This window comes from Somniosus microcephalus, chromosome 14, assembly GCF_052327205.1.
Source record: "Somniosus microcephalus isolate GS21.2 chromosome 14, FLI_Smic_1.0, whole genome shotgun sequence".
NCBI lineage: Eukaryota > Metazoa > Chordata > Chondrichthyes > Squaliformes > Somniosidae > Somniosus > Somniosus microcephalus.
In genome coordinates, this window is record NC_141000.1 from 109426548 (window position 1) to 109445328 (window position 18781).

At 44.9% G+C, this 18781-nt stretch overlaps 1 protein-coding gene across 3 annotated transcripts in view; it reads left to right on the plus strand.

The window, feature by feature from the left end:
• The window catches only part of LOC147107832 (transcriptional regulator Erg), a 334827-nt gene that overhangs the window by 224103 nt on the left and 91943 nt on the right, over positions 1-18781 (plus strand). For all 3 annotated transcript variants that reach the window (XM_086007174.1, XM_086007176.1, XM_086007175.1), the window contains one exon: positions 16919-17136. In XM_086007174.1, the coding sequence (XP_085863300.1) occupies positions 16919-17136 (218 nt within the window). The remainder of the gene's footprint in view (positions 1-16918; positions 17137-18781) is intronic.

The window sequence follows — 18781 nt, forward strand, 5'->3', positions numbered from 1 at the left end:
CTGCCTCCCATGGTGGAATAGCCTGGCCAGTGTGTCGCCCTGATCTTGTGTGCACTGCCTCCCATGGTGGAATAGCCTGGCCAGTGTGTTAAGTGCAGAATGTGCAATTGATGTTCATGCCCGTCCCATCGCTGCTGGATGAGGGCTGGCCATTAGGGCTTTCAGGTCCCTTTGCCCATAATGTGAGGTGCACATGCAAGGATGAGGAGGTCACTGGAAAGGGTACGCACCCTGACAATGCGAGTGAGGTCATTAAACTTTTTGCGGCATTGGACACCGCTCCTGGGGACCTCGCTGTTGGCTGACAGCTTGCTGGCGACATGCCTCCAGGCTCTCCTGTAGACGCGCAACGGCGCCTTCTTGCCATTGTCCGGGTACAAAACATGGCGCCTCTTCTCCACAGCACCAACCAGCACACTCAGATCATGCTCTGAGAAGCGCTGCGCACGTTCACGGGCCTTCTGCATGGCTTCAGGCGCTATTTGGGTCCAGCAGCAGTGTTCAGGCCTAGCTGGAGGGCGCCACTATCCAGGGCGTGGCAGCAGACACAGTCGACCCTTCCCCCTTAAGAGCTGGCCGGCGCCAGGGTGTCTGCTGTCAATCACGAGATGGCCGCACCTGCGCTGCGCCCGGCCTCGGCGCTATCGATCAGCACCTCCGGCTTAGCGCCCAAAGAGAGGCGTCCAGCACCAGTTTTAGCGCTCGAGCGAACTCTTAGGGCGAAGCTAATGAATATCGGAGAAGTGGCCTTGATTTGGCGGCAGGCGCAAACTTTAGCGGCCACCCCACTTTACCGCCCCAAAAGTGGCTACAATGAATTTCTAGGCCATCACTCCTTCACTGTTGCAGGATGTCCAAGCCCTCCACTTGGTGACAGTGTTTGGGGCTGTATTGGCAGTCGCCTTGCAAGACTGCAGTGCCGACAAATAGCTTCTGCTGCAGTATTGGCCCTTCCCTTTAAGCGAGGGAAGCAGCCTCTGTGATTGAAGAGTGCCGCCTGGAATGCGCTTCTAATTGTCTCGCGCTCTGCCGGTAACGCCCCGCTCTCCGACTTTAGCGCCCTAAGAGAAATGGTTAGCGCTTGATTTAGCGCTCCACTTCCCTCTTGGAGCGCTGCAACTGAATTTCACGGGAGCCTATCATCATTCGCTCCTGGCGGTAATTTTTCAGCTTTCGAAGTTTTAGTGCCCGAACCGGGGCTATAATGAATTTCTCCCCCTCTGATTTGGTTACAAAACACGAGAGAAGATCAAGTTGTTTAAGCACCCAACCAAGGCCTTAAACTCTGTTATGCCCATGAACAAATGTTATAGAGTTATTTTCACAGTCTGAGTCGGGAACCGTACTTCCAGGAAGTATGGATCATAGATAAGGCCACAACATGTAGCTCCGATTCTCTCACCCGCACTCTCAAGAACATAGCACCTCTGTGGGAGTCTGCGATTGTGGCGTTACTTCTTACACACACACACAATACAATTTAAGCTCATCCAAGTATATATCATTTCCAATTTCCCTGAGAGTACATCGTCCAAGACGTGTGATGTGTAATGATTTTCAGGCAAGGAGTGGATAATGTAGTTGGTTTGTAGAGTCCACCACAGTGATGTTGGTTTGAGCTTGTTCCAGGGTTCTTTATAGCCCAGCTTTGATGAAAGTTTATAGAAGTTATAAGCAAAATAGATAGATACAGCAACTTTCGGCAGTTCAGCTCTTGCTTAAAGACTTCTAATTTGTAGTCTTGCGGACTGCTTCAGAAGAGCGGGTTAAATGAAGCATGGTCAGGCACTGTGAAGGGAACGTCCCTAACTTACGCACTCAAACTGATATTGAACAACACTTACTGAAGTCTGTAAGGCAGGCTGGTCAGAGTCTGTCTTTATTTCCACATGCACCTTTACATGATCTTCCAGCAACATCTTGGAGAAGGAAAAAAGAAGGAACCAAAAGGGAAAGGCATTGATAACTTCCTCAAAATGTACAGTAATCTGCTTTTCCCATGGACCGAGCAGGTGGTCCTTTTATTCATCAACAAAGAGTTCATGGTCAGGGGACACTTCCTCCACACTGACAACTTGGTAACTGCTGCCTCTGTGTTGGGTGAGCTCCTCCTCCCTCACCTTCAGCATTTTGGAGGAAGTGAACTCCAACATCAGGCCAATCTCACTCGGCCGCAGGGAAGCTGGACTTCAGCACGTCTACTTCTGGTGTCATCATGCCCATGTGCAGCTGATGCAGGTGGAGGTTCCTGAAGCTGCCTTTTACACATGAACTGAGCAAGCTGATCGTCTTTTGGAGCACTGAGTGCCTGTGCAAATTTGTCATGTGCAAATTGGCTGACCTGCTTGCCTACATAGCAACAGTGAGCATACTTCAAAAGTAATCCTGAAGGTGTGATAATGCGCTATCTAAAAGCAGCATTTTTGCTTTAGGAACATAGGAACAGCAGTAGGCCATTCAGCTCCTCGAGCCTGTTACTTGCACAGTTCGGATCCATGTGGTATTGATGCCTTTGAGACTGATGTATGTCCATCACATGAGAAGAAAACGGAGTGTCACGGAAGTTATGATGTTAAACCTGCCTTGAATCAACATGGTGTGACAGGAAGAATAAAGAATGTAACCTAATGTTAACCTAGTCCTGACGAAGGGTTTCGACCTGAAACCTTGACTCTGTTTCTCTCTCCACGGACGTTGCCTGGCCTGCTGAGTTTTTCCAGCATTTTCTGTTGTTATTATGTAACCTAATGTAAACTCATTTTGTATTGGAAGAGATGTGGTGTGTTCAGATGGATGATGTGATTAAGCTTTTGGCCGATTGTTCATACTATCTGGAACGCCCTCTCGCAATGTCTCTGGCTCTCCACCCCTCTCTCCGCTTTAAAAACCTTCTTTTGAAAACCAAGTTCTCTATCGGCCCTCCTAATCGCGCCCTTATTGGCTGAGTGTCATTGTCCTTATGTCTGTTTATGAAGTGCCTTTGTTTCTTTATGTTAAGTGTGCTATAGTTGCTGTTAATAGGTGTTAACATCTTTCCCCCAGGGTTCAGATGACACACAAGGCATAGCAGGAGGAATCCTATTCATAAAGGTCTATAGTAATCTGAAGTTGTAATGTATATACCTTTAAGGGGGGAACTATGTTTTACAGCTCATGTATACTGCAGTACCGGCAGTGACCACACCTGTATATAGCACTGAGTAGTAATCTGTACAGATCAGTTGCAGTGTGAGCCACGTTGAGTAAACACCTGTTGTACCGTTCTCTGCAGTCTGTGTCTTATTATACACGGGCGCAACATTGGCGACGAGGCAGGTTTGAACCTACCTGCAACTCTGCATCACCTCCCGGGGATTCGTTCCTGGAGATCAGTGGATTGGAGGTCAAGGCCAGAGACTCGGGCGTCGACCACGGGCAACCGCCCAGTCATCCAGCAGAGACTCGAGAATTGCGGGGGAGGCTGTCAAGAGCCAGGCTTGGCTTTCCAGTCGAGGTGGTCCAGCGAAACGGGCTGGCAACAGGTAGTGCGCAGACCCTTCCCGGACAGCGGCGGGCTAGAGCCCGACCGAGTGGCACAGCAAAGGGCCGAGCAGCGTCAACGGGGGAGAGAGAGAGAGGGCAGAGCGCACAGGGCGCAGCTGGTGTTCAGGGGCCGAGCAGCGTCGGAGAGAGGGAGAGAGAGACGCGCAGAAACCCGCGAGGCGCCGCCATTGCCACGAGGACCGCCGAGAGCGGCGTTGGCAGCAGCACAGGAGAAGTGCGCGAAACCTACAGGGCACCGCCATTGCCACGAGAACCGCCGGGAGCGGCGTTGGCAGCAGCGGGGGAGGAAGGAAAGCGTGGGAGACGCCATTTTAAGCTATTGGGAGACGCCATTTTAAACCACACCCAAAATGCCGAAGAGTGGCAGTATCACCGCATTTGACAATGAAGTCGAAGATTGGACTACATATGTCGAACGAATAGAGGTGTACTGCAAGGCAAATGAGGTGTCAGATGACAAGAAAGCGTCAGTATTGTTAAATTTAATGGGTGCAAAGACGTATGGTTTATTACGAAATCTAGTAACCCCAACGAAGCCAATGGAAAAGAGTTTTGAAGACATAGTAACGATACTAAAGGAACATTTAAACCCCACACCGCTGCTGATAGCAGAAAGATTCAAGTTTCACAAACGGAACCAGCATAAGGATGAAAGCAATGCTGATTATTTAACAGAACTGCGCAAACTATCAAAACACTGCCAGTTTGGAGCGGGACTGGCAGATACCTTAAGGGACAAGTTTGTGTGTGGGCTTCAAAGTGAAGGAACCCAGAAACGGCTTTTATCTGAAAAGGACCTTACGCTGGAAAAGGCTTTCATATGAAGCAGCAGCACAGGGCGCTGCAGAGATACAACAGAGACCGCAAGAATATGGCACAAACGAAATGTCATATGGAACAGAGAAGTGCTATCGCTGCGGCAGAACAACACATGACCAGAATGATTGCTGGTTCAAAGACAAAGTGTGCAGACAGTGTGGAAAAGTAGGACACATAGTACGAGTCTGCAGGTCGGGAAAGAAAACAAGCAATAAGAAACCTACCAAAGGAAAGTACAACAAGGTACATAAGATGACGGAGAATAGTTCAGACAAACAAAAGAGTGATAACGACTCCGAAAGCAGGGAACTGAGTTGTCTGAAACTACATAATGTGATCACAACAGAGGATCACTGAACCATTTGGGTCACTCTCAAGTTAGCAGGAGTCCAGGTAAAGATGGAATTGGACACAGGATCAGCCCTAACAGTCATAAACCGACGGGACTACGAGCGGCTATTCTCACACATACCCTTGAGAGACACAAAAATTATTTTGAAGACGTACACGGGGCAAAAAGTCTACCCCAAAGGAAAAATAAGGGTGACCGTTATACATGACGGTAAGGAAACATCAAAACTAGACCTGTATGTATTGCAAGATGGAGGACCACCATTACTGGGACGTGAATGGATCCGGAAAATACAACTGGATTGGCATTCCATACAGGCACTGACTGGCTGACAAAAAGGATGACGACGTCACACCTGGGCGACTGTCAAAGATCCTAACTGATGCGAAAGAAGTGTTCCAGCAAGGACTCGGAACACTAAAAGGCATGACAGTGACGATTAAAACTGAAGAAAACACAAGCCCAAAATTTTTAAGGCCAGACCGGTACCTTATGCGATCCACCCAGCCGTCGAAGCAGAGCTGGAGAGTCTGGAACGTTCAGGTGTACTGTCCAAGGTAGACTGGAGCGAGTGGGCTACACCCATCGTCCCTGTGATGAAAAAGTCATTGAGCAGCACGCCTGGGGAACCAAGGAAGGTTCGCATCTGTGGGGACTTTAAGGTAACAGTGAACCCGGTCCTTCACACCGTACAACATCCATTTCCGCGGATTGAAGATATTTTCGCCTCGCTATCTGGAGGGAAACGCTTCACTAAGATTGATCTGGCCCAGGCGTATCTGCAAATGGAGGTAGAAGAAGCATCAAAAAAATACCTCACAATCAACACCCATAAAGGTCTCTACCAATAAAACCGGCTGGTATTCGGGGTAGCATCAGCTCTGGCTATTTGGCAGAGGGCAATGGAACAAGTCCTGCAAGGGATCCCAGGGACCCAGTGTTATTTGGACGACATCCTGGTCACGGGCGAAAATGACAGTGATCACCTTGCCAACCTGGAGCAGGTGCTCACTAGATTGCAGGAATATGGGCTCCGAGCTAACTGCCCCAAATGCGAGTTTTTTAGAAAACAGATCTCATATTGTGGCCACGTCATCGATAAAGAGGGGTTACATAAGTCCCCAGAGAAGATTGAGGCAGTAGTCAAGGCTCCAGCACCGGAAAATGTGTCACAACTGAGGTCGTTCCTCGGGCTGGTAAACTACTACCATAAGTTCTTGCCAAATTTGTCGACAATACGACACCCACTGAACACCCTACTGCAAACTGGGGTGCCATGGAAGTGGAGTGACGAATGTAGACGAGCTTTCCAGAAGAGCAAAACACTAATCACATCGAAAGAGGTATTGGCCCATTACAACCCGGCATTACCAATTCGGTTGGCATGTGATGCGTCACCCTACGGCATTGGAGCGGTGCTGTCGCACAAATTCTCGGACGGCTCAGAGAGGCCAATAGCCTTTGCATCACGATCACTAACCTCAGCCGAGCGTAACTACGCCCAGATTGACAGGGAGGCCCTCAGCCTAGTGTGGGGAGTACAAAAGTTCAATCACTATCTGCACGGGCAGAAATTCACCTTGCTGACTGATCACCAGCCTCTTGTCTCCATTTTTAATCCGAAGAAGGGCGTTCCGGTGAGGACTGCGCAACGACTACAAAGGTGGTCACTTTTTCTAGGGGCGCACCACTATGAGATTGAATATAAGGGCATGAAACAGCATGGAAATGCTGATGGGCTATCACGCCTGCCACTGCCTACTGCGGAGGAAGCACCAGCAGTGGATCCTGTCGAAATATTCCATTCGACTATAGTTGAATACCTACCGGTAACTAACGCTTGTATCGAAAAGGAAACCCGAAATGACCCGACACTGTCTCGGGTATATGATTTGACGGTGAAGGGATGGCCAGTACATGGCGTCTCACTGTTGCCAGCATTCTCGACAAGGAGAGAACAGCTGTCAGTGTGCCGGGGGACCTTGATGTGTGGATCCCGAGTGGTAATTCCACCCAAGTTAAGGGATAGAGTGCTCAATGAGCTTCATGAGGGTCATCTGGGAGGGGTAAAAATGAAAAGCCTAGCCAGGGCTTATGTGTGGTGGCCGGGAATCGCTAAACAAATCGAGGACCTGACCAAGAGCTGCTCAGGATGCCAGAAAGTCCACAATGCACCACCACAGGCCCCTCTACACCCATGGGAGTGGCCCTCATCTCCATGGCAACGGGTGCATATTGATTTTGCTGGTCCATTCATGGACTCAATGTTTTTAATAGCCGTGGATGCGCACTCGAATTGGCCTGAGGTCATCAAAATGTCCTCCACCACCACGGAGAAAACTATTGCAGTCCTACGGACCATTTTTGACAGGAATGGCTTGCCAGAACAGATTTGCTCCGACAACGGACCACAGTTTGTGTCCGAAGAGTTCCGGAGGTTCTTGAAAAAGAATGGGGTAAGGCATTACACATCCGCCCCGTATCATCCAGCCACAAATAGATTGGCTGAGAGGTTCGTACAAACCTTCAAGAAGGCAATAAAGGCTATGTACAATGACAACATTCCGCTGCAGCACAAGGTGGACAATTTCCTGTTCGCCTACCGGAATGCGACACATGCAGTCACCAACCAGGCCCCAGCCATGATGTTCTTTAACCGAAGGTTAAGATCTCGCCTGGATTTGCTCAGACCAAACGTACGAAGAGATGTTGAGAGTAAGCAATTCCAGCACATCCATGAGAAGCCAACAAGGAGCTTCAATGTAGGGCAACCAGTCTTGGCCCGCGACTACCGAACAGAAAAATGGCAGCCAGGAACGATATGCACACGGCAGGGCCCACTAATGTACACAGTGGACGTTGGGGAGAGCATCGTGAGATGCCATGCTGACCAGATCCTAGAGTCACAGGAACAAGTCAACCCCATGTCTCGCCCATACGTACCTGGTGATGAACCCGACGTACAGGTCACATCTATTCCAGAAACAGTAGCATCGGAAGCTGATGAACCAACCGATGACAGGGGGCCAGAATCGCCTCCGCACCAAGAGCAAGACACTCGGGAAAGGCGCTATCCAGAAAGGATCAGGAAGCCTCCCCAAAGACTGAATATATAAATAGACTATTTTCAGCTAATGTTGCATGTTAAAGTGTTCATTGTAATTAGTTTGATATTTAATTGTTAAATGAGTGTTATGGTACTGTTAATCTAAAAGGGGAGGAATTGTAATGTATATACCGTTAAGGGGGGAACTATGTTTTACAGCTCATGTATACTGCAGTACCGGCAGTGACCACACCTCTATATAGCACTGAGTAGTAATCTGTACAGATCAGTTGCAGTGTGAGCCACGTTGAGTAAACACCTGTTGTACCGTTCTCCGCAGTCTGGGTCTTATTATACACGGACGCAACAGAAGTAAACTCCTTTTTTTAAAAGAAGAATGAGAAACTAGGTGAAGGACACAGCCTAGGCTGAAACGAGTCGGCTCGAAGGCAAATTTGTTTGTGATTTGGTGGCACAAAGCTTGGGTTTCTAAAAGCCTGTAGGTTGTAAAAGGAAATAAGGACTGAGTGAGGTAAGGAGCTTCATAGTTTCGAGGCTCTGGGAGAGAATGAGTCGGAGACTATATATACGTTGAGTCTTGATTTCAACACAACACACACATTTTCTCGTAAGTGTTTATTAAAGATATTACAGGAGTATTCTCTTTGTGAAATAGTTGGGCAATACATATCTTTGCTTCACTCTGAAGAGCAGTCAGTCATTTCCACATTGGTAATACAGCCCCCACCACTGAAATCAGGCAATCGTTTAAAACAAGCAAAAAGCGCTAAGCAATTTCCATTACCATTATTGTCAATTACAACATACAGCGTGTTAATTGCAGGTAGAAGCGGGTGTTCTCTGAGCAGTTTAAGGTGTATTTCTAAGTAAATTACATGACAATAACCCAACCAAGCAGTTCAGGTACAAGTAATTCAGCCAGCTTTTTATGATAGATAATTTTTATCTTTGGTATTTGTTTGTCATCTGTTACCCCTGTCAAGCTTTAGTGTTCAAGAGCCTCTGCTACAGCTACTGCTTCTGCTGTTCTTATGCAGGCAATCACTGTGAGAGAGAAAAAAGTTACAGCAAAGAAGCAATACCGATTAAATCAGAGTGCGCTTTTTCTATGCAAAGTACCAGTGGCACTGTGCATAGGTTCTCTTGAAGGGATTATTTTGTCCATTTCAAGGTGTAATTAGTGTCAAAACCTTTTGATCATGTAAACTGTCCAACGCAAATCACACTAGCACCAAATGTAAGCGGTAGGGATTGCATTGAACGCAAATGACAGGATGAAGCTTTTTGAAGTAATTTATCTCTCATCCTGCATTTGTAAACAAGCAGTACTGGTCATACACTGGTTCAAACCCTTTCCTCTTAACAAAAGCTTTACCCATGATGTCTCCACATCAACCCGTTCCTTCTGTATTCAAGTTCCCAATTGCAGAATGGTAGTGAGGAGATCTCAACCCCACCAGAACACATCATCAACTGTTTTTTCATTCATTCACGGGATGTGGGCGTCGCTGGCAAGGCCAGCATTTATTGCCCATCCCTCATTGCCCTTGAGAAGGTGGTGGTGAGCCACCTTCCTGAACCGCTGCAGTCCGTGTGGTGAAGGTACTCCCACAGTGCTGTTAGGGAGGGAGTTCCAGGATTTTGACCCAGCGACGATGAAGGATCGGCGATATACTTCTAAGTCAGGATGGTGTGTGACTTGGGAGGGGAACTTAGAGGTGGTGGTGTTCCCATGCACCTGCTGCCCTTGTCCTTCTAGGTGGAAGAGGTCGCAGGTTTGGAAGGTGCTGTCGAATTAGCACTTCTTCAATGGAGAACACCACAGCCAGTTTTTCTAACCTATGTATCTCAACCTGAAGGAGGACACCACCGGGCATTTTTTTGGGGGCAGGGTTCTATCCAAATTGAGATCTTAAGCAAAAGATAACAATTGCAATATACATAAACTTCAACAGTGCAGTTGGACACAATGGAATATAGGCACACAATAACAAAATACTGCAGATGCTGGAAATCTGAAATAACAACAGAAAATGCTGGAAGCACTCAGCAGGCCAGGCCAGAGAGAGTTCTCTCTCCACGGATGCTGCCTGGCCTGCGGAGTGATTCCAGCATTTTCTGTTATTATTATGTCTTCCCAAGAAAAAAGGATTTGGGCCTGACCATTGATTAAGAACATAAGAATTAGGAGCAGGAGTCCGCCATACGGCACTTAGAGCCTGCTCCAACATTCAATAAGATCAAGGCTGATCTTCGACCTCAACTCTACTTTCCCGCCCGATCTCCATATCCCTTGATTCCCCTAGAGTCCAAAAACCTATCTATCTCAGCCTTGAATATACTCAAAGACTCAGCATTCACAGCCCCTTGGGGAAGAGAATTCCAAAGATTCACAACCCTCTAAGTAAAGAAATTGCACTAAACCTTCAATCCTGTTTCCAATCAATTTGAAGCAGTTATCAACAAAACTAATCAATTATTTTGGTGCACCTAGACAGCATTTAACTATAATTGAAACTAGTTACCCTAACCTTAAGTAGATCATTGGTGAGGCTGCAATTAGAATATTGACTGCAGATTTCAGTACTTTATCTTCAAAAGGTAATTGAGGAGGATTTAGAGAAGAATGATAAGGATGATTCTATGAGGAGAGAATCCCAGAGCTGATTGTTTTTATTGGAGAGAAAAATATTGAAGAGGAACATTACCCCGGTCTTTTAAAATGCTGGCAGGCATAGATGACTTAGATGTAAACAGCCTTTTGACTGTCAGTGCATTAAGAGAACAAGAGGACATAGGTTAATAACTTCAAGGCAAGACTAAAGATTAGAATATATTACAGAACAGAATCCTAAACAATAGCCGTTGATGTTATGTTGATTAACTCCTTCTAATAAGAATTGGATGAACATCTGCTTGGGAACAGGATTGAAGGTTATAGGGATAATACTAGACTGAAATGGAATATGATAGATCCTATACTCCTGGAGTCTGGATGGGGTGGGAGTTGTTATCTTTGGAGGGAAGCCAGGCAGTGTTCAATTGTGAAGATTTTGAAATGGATAAATAATCTGCAGCTTTGCTTGATTACATTTGGGCAGAGAATATTCATGTAGAAGGATTCCTCAAAAGATTAAATGAATACAGGTGGAGTGCATGATGGGGCATGTAGGTAGACATAGGCCTGATGGTCCAGCCTTTACTCATTCTATGCTTTATGTATGTAGAGGTTTTTAATTGGCACAGCATCAATTGCTTTAGCAAGGAGTCTTTTCCATATGTCTATACTGTGAGCAAAAATAAATCTTAAAATCTCAAATCTCGCTTTAGGCTTGTTCATTTTTTTTACACAAATGTGTTTTTGAAAACTTTTCAAAAGCACCCCTACATCATAAATTGAATCTTATAAATTATATTGGAACACAAAGGCCAACCTCCACGATAACTAAGGAACCATAGGGATGTAATTATAACCGTCTCCTTGAGCTTATGCATGGAAGACCAGAGTTGGCCTGTGCACTGCTAGTGTTGTGAGACAAAGCTGTTTCAGTATCGAGGATAACTGACACTTAATTGTTGTCGTTCAAAATATTGCATTGACTGCGCTAGACCCCAGGGCATCACATAGTAATTAGTCTGACAATGGAAGATATGAAGCAGGATTAAAGCCACACTCTTTGATGTTGTAATATTGGGTCAGCGATTAAGGGATTATTCAGCACGACATGTTGTCAGGGCCCAAAGCAGCTTTCATGTCCTCACAATGTCCCAAAGCCCTTCACAGTCATTGAATTCCTTTTGAAGTATAGTCACTGTTCTGTAGGCAAACACAGTAAAGTTCGACAAGCAGCAAATGAGGTGAATTACCAATTAATCTTTCTAGGTATTGTGGGAAATGGTGGCAGCAATTGGCGGAGTATCACGATTGTTTGGTAAGCGAGGGGAGGTAGCTTACACCTGCTCTAAGTATACTGAGATTGGAGCCAGAGCTATGAGGGAACCAATGGGCATTACTATGTAACCTGAAACATATCAAATAGCTTCCTTTACTGCTATTGGCCCAGAGCCCTGTCAATCAAACACAGAATGATCGTGTGACTTAAGAATGCAAGAAAGCAAAATGATCAAGTGATCATCATTGATTACCATTGGCCTATGTAAATGCTGGATACTACCTATAAATTATAGTCAGTAATCTAATTGAGGAGTCATCTGATGAATATTTTTTTTCCCCTCTCTATTTTGGCTGCCACAGGCTGTGTAACCCACCCCCCAGCCAAGCGGGTAGCTTCAGAAGCTTGTATCTGGGCTGCTCTTGAAGCAGTTGCGGAAAGATGCTCAAGATCAACTTGGTCTGGGGTTCCCTCCAGTTTTCAATCCCTACCTTTGAGGGAGCACTTGACCTTTGCTCAGCATCTCCCCTGATGGTGCATTCCAGACTGGGGAACTCACGTCATTAGGACCTGTGTCCTACTACTTGGGGGCCTGCATCCCATCACTTTGGGCCACAGCACACTGGAGCACAATGCATTCCGCCATGGTTGCCAACCCAATGTGGCATTCTTGCATTCTGTTTATACACATGAAAGTAAGAAGTTAATATATTTCAAACTAATGAGGACTTCAGTGGTAGAAAAATAGCTTAACCTTACTTCCAATACCAGTGTCCTGCAATCTAACTCCAAAAAGAACAGCCATACAAAACAGTATGATTCATAATACTGGTCTGTTCTCTTTCATGGTGGGAGATCTTGCTGTTTTATTGTTAATAGGAACATTGATGGAAAGAACAGGCAGCTTGAATGAACTTGGCCACAAGTTGGCTGTTGAATTTGGTAAACTTTGTTCCACAACAGATTTTCCATCCCAGCCTACTTGTTGAAAACGAGGTGGGAATTAAGTGCAATATTTCACACTCTTTTAGAGCAGAAAGAAACATTTAACTTAGTGGTCTACTGATACCGAATGAGAGAGCGTGTCATTGACAAGAATGTATGAATGCGAAAAAGTTCTCAGTCTCTGTAGCCTTTCCACCATTGTGTTCTACATTCTGTGTCACCATAATGTTCATGTACAAGACTTGCATGGATCACTTTCAATTCCCTCCTACCCTGACGCCAACCCCACATCCTGTTGGACTGAGGAATCTGTCAATTGCTTTTAGTATACGTTAAAAGCACGTTATTAGTCTGCCTTTTAAAAAAATCATTCATGGGATGTGGACATCGCCGGCAAGGCCAGCGTTTATTGCCCATTCCTAATTGCCTTCGAGAAGGTGGTGGTGAGCCGCCTTCTGAAATACAACTGAGTGGCTTGCTAGGCCTTGTCAGAGGGCAGTTCAGAGTCAATCACATTGCTATGGGTCTGGAGCTACATATAGGCCAGACCGGGTAAGGACAGCAGATTTCCTTCCCTAAAGGACATTAGCAAACCAGATGAGTTTTTGCAACAATCCAAGCGTTTCAGTGTCACCATTACTGATAATAGGGCTGCGATTTTATGCTTCAAGGCGGCTTGGGAACAGGTCAGCTGCCTTCTGGGTTCCAGTCCCGCACGCAACTACATCCGGCCCACAGATGTAATTTTACGTCAATTGGCCTTATTAAGCCCGCCCTGTGCGCTTGCCAGCCAATTAAGAGGAAGCCGGTCAGATGACCTCATTTGATGATGCGTCATCTGCCGGTTTTCTTAAAGGGACCATGCACAATATTTTTTGACAGTTGATTTTTCAGTGTTTGACAGTATTGAGGTGCTGCAAACACTGACAATCTCTGTACAAATGTGAGCTCTTGCACCCAGGCTCTCCAATGACTCCCTTCTTAGGCTAGAACAGATGGCAGCTGCAGGTGAGGTTACAGAAGTGATTTGTCACTGGTGAGAGAGGTTCTCCCAATGAGGTGGGACTACACATACAATTCAAAACTTGTTACCTACAGAAAAGTCAAAATGCATTAAAAATGATTTTCCCAACATTTTCTTACCTCTGAAACTCACCAGTGCACCATTGGATCCTTCACACCACTTCTGCAGCTGTCATCAATGCATAAACATTACAGCAGACTCACACGCCACACTTACCCTGGCGTGGTGTCTGGACATCGGGAAGCCTGCGGTAGAAGTGTCAAAATTGGAAAAGGCCTGTTAATTGCCTGTTAACAACCTGCCGCTAGGTGTCGGGTCCATGCACAAATCGGGGACCCGACACTTGGGAAGATTGATTGGAGGCGGGTTGACAGCGGGTTTCCGACCCGCTGTCAATCTTTACGATTTTGCCAGAGGTCCCGCCTCCAAACCCGCCCCCTGAGCGCCGGCAAAACTCCGGCCTTGCTTTTTTAATTCCAGATTTCTCCCTGTTGGGTCGCCGCATGTTAACAACTCCAAGTTTTTAACTTTTTTTGAAAAATGTTTGGAAAACCTTTTTTTCCATGTTTCCACAACACAAGGATGTAGTGATATAATTTGCACAGAAGCATAATCCTGGGTTGATAAAACCACCATTGCATTGCTTGCTGTTAATGTCATCACCATATCAATCACATGCAATTATTTTGGTTCTTTTCCTTCTTCAGTGACAAAGCCAGTAGGTTTTATGTTTAACTCAAGATTTCCAGAGTTTTCTTTTCATTACGTTCCCTACTTCTCTTTTGGTTTTGCACCTAGAAATTCTCCATGTTTTCTCCATCTATTTCCCTTCTGTTATTCGAAAATCCGATTAACTTGAGGAGCAATTATGTTCAACATTCTGTGTCACCATGATGTGGTTTTGGAGCCAGAACAGTGCAAAATACGCAGCAAAACTGCAACCAAATCAGCATCCATTTGGGAGCTGGATATTTGATTTACCAGCAAATAGTCTCAAACCAGAATAAGAAAGAAAGAAAGAACTCGCAATTATATGTAAGAAGTCACACAACACCAGGTTATAGTCCAACAGTTTTATTTGAAATCACAAGCTTTCGGAGCGCTGCTCCTTCATCAGGTGAAGTGGAGAGATGCATAAAGACACAGCTTATATAGTCAGAGAATAATGCCAGATGATTACAGGTAATCTTTCTAACCGCCATTTATCACACCTTGGCAGAGAGATAATCACAGCAATCAAAGGTATGAATGGTGTCCAAACAGGTCAGTCAGGATGTAATGTTTTACCTGTAATCATCTGGCATTATTCTCTGACTATATAAGCTGTGTCTTTATGCATCTCTCCACTTCACCTGATGAAGGAGCAGCGCTCTGAAAGCTTGTGATTTCAAATAAAACTGTTGGACTATAACCTGGTGTTGTGTGACTTCTTACATTTGTCCACCCCAGTCTAACACCGGCATCTCCACACCATCACAATTATATGGCAAGATTCATGTCCTCAGGATGTTCTCGAGCTCTTTACAGCCAGTGAGGTATTTTTGAAGTGTAGTCACTGTTGTTGTGCAGGCAACATGTCAGCATAGCTCGTTCCCACAAACAGCAGTGAGATAAAATGACCAGCTAATCTGTTTTTTTTGTTATTGATAGAGTGGTAATGAGGGAAGACGGGGTCTCAGTTTAATGTCTCATCCGAAAGACAGCACCTCCAACAGTTATTTTCTCAAGTCTCTGGAGTGGGGCTTGAATTTACAACCTTCTCACTCAGAGGCGAGGGTGCCATAGAACATAAGAAACAAGAGCAGGAGTAGGCCAATTGGCCCCTTGAGCCTGCTCCGTAAGGCTGACACCTAGCATTCTATTTATGTTTGCAACAGCTGCCGTGCATAATATGACTAATAAGGCCAATAGTTTGTCACATGGTGACTTCCCATGACCAAGCCAACCAATATTTACACTTAACGTATGGAGTGCAATTTCTGTGGCGAAGTGCTACAGCTTCACGTAGAAAGTCTGACAAGCTGTGAAAATGTTGGATTCTGAACCGATCTCAGTTGGAACAAATCTGTTGCCTGAGTGACACTTCTAATCGTTGTTCTGTTACCACACTGTATTTGATGATGCATCCTTCACTGTATAATCAGATTTGTTAAATTAGCACCAATCTTAAAATGAAGTGCTATTTACTGCTATAAAACATATAATTTTCAGAGACAGGTAATGAGGCAATGAACTCCCATTTTATTTTGTATTATTGTGTATTATAATTTTACAGATAATTTTCTGTTGTTGTTCCTGGCTGAGCAAGCAGGCGATATCTAATCCTGAATTAATAGTGATGGCTAACATTCCAATTCCAATGGGCCTTACTGCATGTTTATGGGAGGCAGGGAAGGTTATTAAAGTTTTTTTCTTATGTTTCTTTCTCCTGCTCTTTAGCTACCTCCCTACCCACATGCCACACACCATTCCTCAGACTGGGAGAGTGACAAGGAGACCAAACCCTGGCCCATGTCAAATGTCACACTGTACCCGGTCTCTACGAGGTGTCTAGAGTCTAGATTGACTTCCCCGCTGTTTCTCTCCTTATATATAGTGCAATAGTATATGTTTCCCATCTTGTATATAGTGCAGTAGAATAGTAGGATGTAGGTTCCAATGATTCCAAACATAGCGAGTTTCTGAACCCAACTGAGCTATCTTTGGGAGAAGCAGAGATGATGGAGAAAAATCAATGAGCAAGTTAATTGAGGTTACTGTCACACAGCTCTTAGTTTAGCTCCCGGAGCAGACATATATGCGTGGTGGGGGAAAAGGGGGGAATTAGAAGCAGAACAAAGTTGCTGAAAAATTGATTATTAAGGGAATGTCTCTAAATTGGAAGTAACACAGCACTAAATCTCCATTTTGCTTTACAAAATGAAAATATCAATTTGAACTAAGTAACTTATTGAATGGTGAAGCAGGCTCGAAGGGCCAAATGGCCTACTCCTGCTCCTATTTCTTATGTTCTTAACTTTGAATTATGAGGAGTAGCCTTTAATCCATGGCTCTTCTGTCTTTCTTCACTGACTAAAAAAGACATGTTTGCATGAAGATGATGAACCATTAAATCAGTGTTAATTGTATGAAAGGACTAACATAGCCTAAATGGCGAGTTTTGAAGTGCATCCTTAGTAAACTAAGCAAGAAAATAATGGTTCAACAGTTTAGCCACAGATTGAAGTCCGAAAGGAGAATGTCAGATTTGACCTGCATATCTTTCTTTCCCACAGGAAGCACTATCAGTTGTCAGTGAAGACCAGTCCTTATTTGAGTGTGCCTACGGAACACCACACCTAGCGAAAACGGAAATGACAGCTTCTTCATCAAGTGATTATGGACAGACCTCAAAGATTAGCCCACGGGTTCCTCAGCAAGAGTGGTTGCCACAGCCACCGGCCAGAGTGACCATCAAGATGGAGTACAACCCTCATCAGGTCAATGGTTCCAGGTAATGATCTCATGCAGGCACTTTGATTGAAAACTCAACTTTGAAACCAGGTTCCAGATAAGAAGTATCTAGAATTTCAGATATTATAGAATTAGACACTTGCCTTTCACATCTGGGACCTGTATTTGAATCCAAACATGACTGATGTGATGAAAGCCTTTTCTAACTGCTGCATATAAAGGCCCTACAAAAATGAGTTTGGTCAGTCTCACCTAGTGAGCATGGGTCTACAATGCAAAATTGCTTTTAGTTTGGCATTAAATTGGCAGTCTCACCTAGAGAGGCAAAAAGGAAGGCTGGTGTGTGAAATTGAAAAAGGTCATGTTGGTGCAGTAGGGGATCATCTTCTGAGATTGAGGACTTTTCTGTTGGATTGAAAAGAAAATATTTGCTGGGCTATGGAGAAAGAGTGGGTGAGTGGGACTAATTGGATAGCTCTTTCAAACAGTCGGCGCGGGTAGGATGGGCTGTATAGCCTCCTTCTGTGCTGTACAATCCTATGATTATACCGGTTGGGAATGCTTAGCACTGATATTAGGTGCCTGAAGTGGAATCACTTCCATCCCTGATCACTAAAGTTCCTCATCTAGACAAGCACCAAAAAGTAATAAACATCTTACCGATGTATGGAATCTTAGTGTGAAAATACTCAACTTTTGCCACAGAATAATTAAACCTTTTTTTTCATGGGCAGGGAGTGAGATTAATAATTCAAACCTTCCAGCTAGCCCTCATTTTGATGGTGATAACCTCTTCTCTGAACAATCCCCCATTCTTTTCTATACATACACCTACAGTTATATTTAGTATCAAACAGAATAAATGAAGGGTTTATCACCCCGAACTCTCTGGGGCTTGAGTCCACAGCCAATATGACTGTTCCTCAAGCGCACCATACCTGGCTGAGTCCACTCCCTGGAAATATTTTCCTCTGATTTGAATAACTTAAGATTTTCAAACAGAACGGGGTAAAAACCTAAGAAAATCTCTGCTGAATCTTGTCTTCCTTGCTGATTAGTACAATTCTGACATTTGCAAACCTTTCGAATTCACAAGCACGATCGGCATCAGAGCAAGCACCTTCCATATCACGTTCCTGTCAGAGCAAGCACCTTCCATATCACGTTCCTGTCAGAGCAAGCACCTTCCATATCACGTTCCTGGGTCTTGCAGCTAACAGTAGCCCGGAGCTTGTGGCATTACTTTTCAACTGTTTTGAAATTGTGAAGTGCTCAATTCACAAAGAAATACTTACATAGAGGAGCATAATTGTTAATTCCCACGAAGCCTTGCTGTAACCCAGAGCACACTGGGCAAGTAGCTTGCAGCAGCCCAGAATTGTTATTTATAATCATAAAACTTCTTCAAGCACTATAACAATTATTTTAATTAACATTATTATAATGTTATTATATGATATTATAATAAATAGTTTACAAAAAAATATTCATTTAAGGCTGATTCAGCAAATAAGATTAAGGAATAAATGATCATAGAATCATAGAATGGTTACAGCACGGAAGGAGGCCATTCGGCCCATCAAGCCCGTGCCAGCTCTCTGCAAGAGCACTTCAGCTAGTCCCACTCCCCCGCCCTTTCCCCGTAGCCCAGCAAAAGAAATTTCATTCAGGTACTTATCCAACTC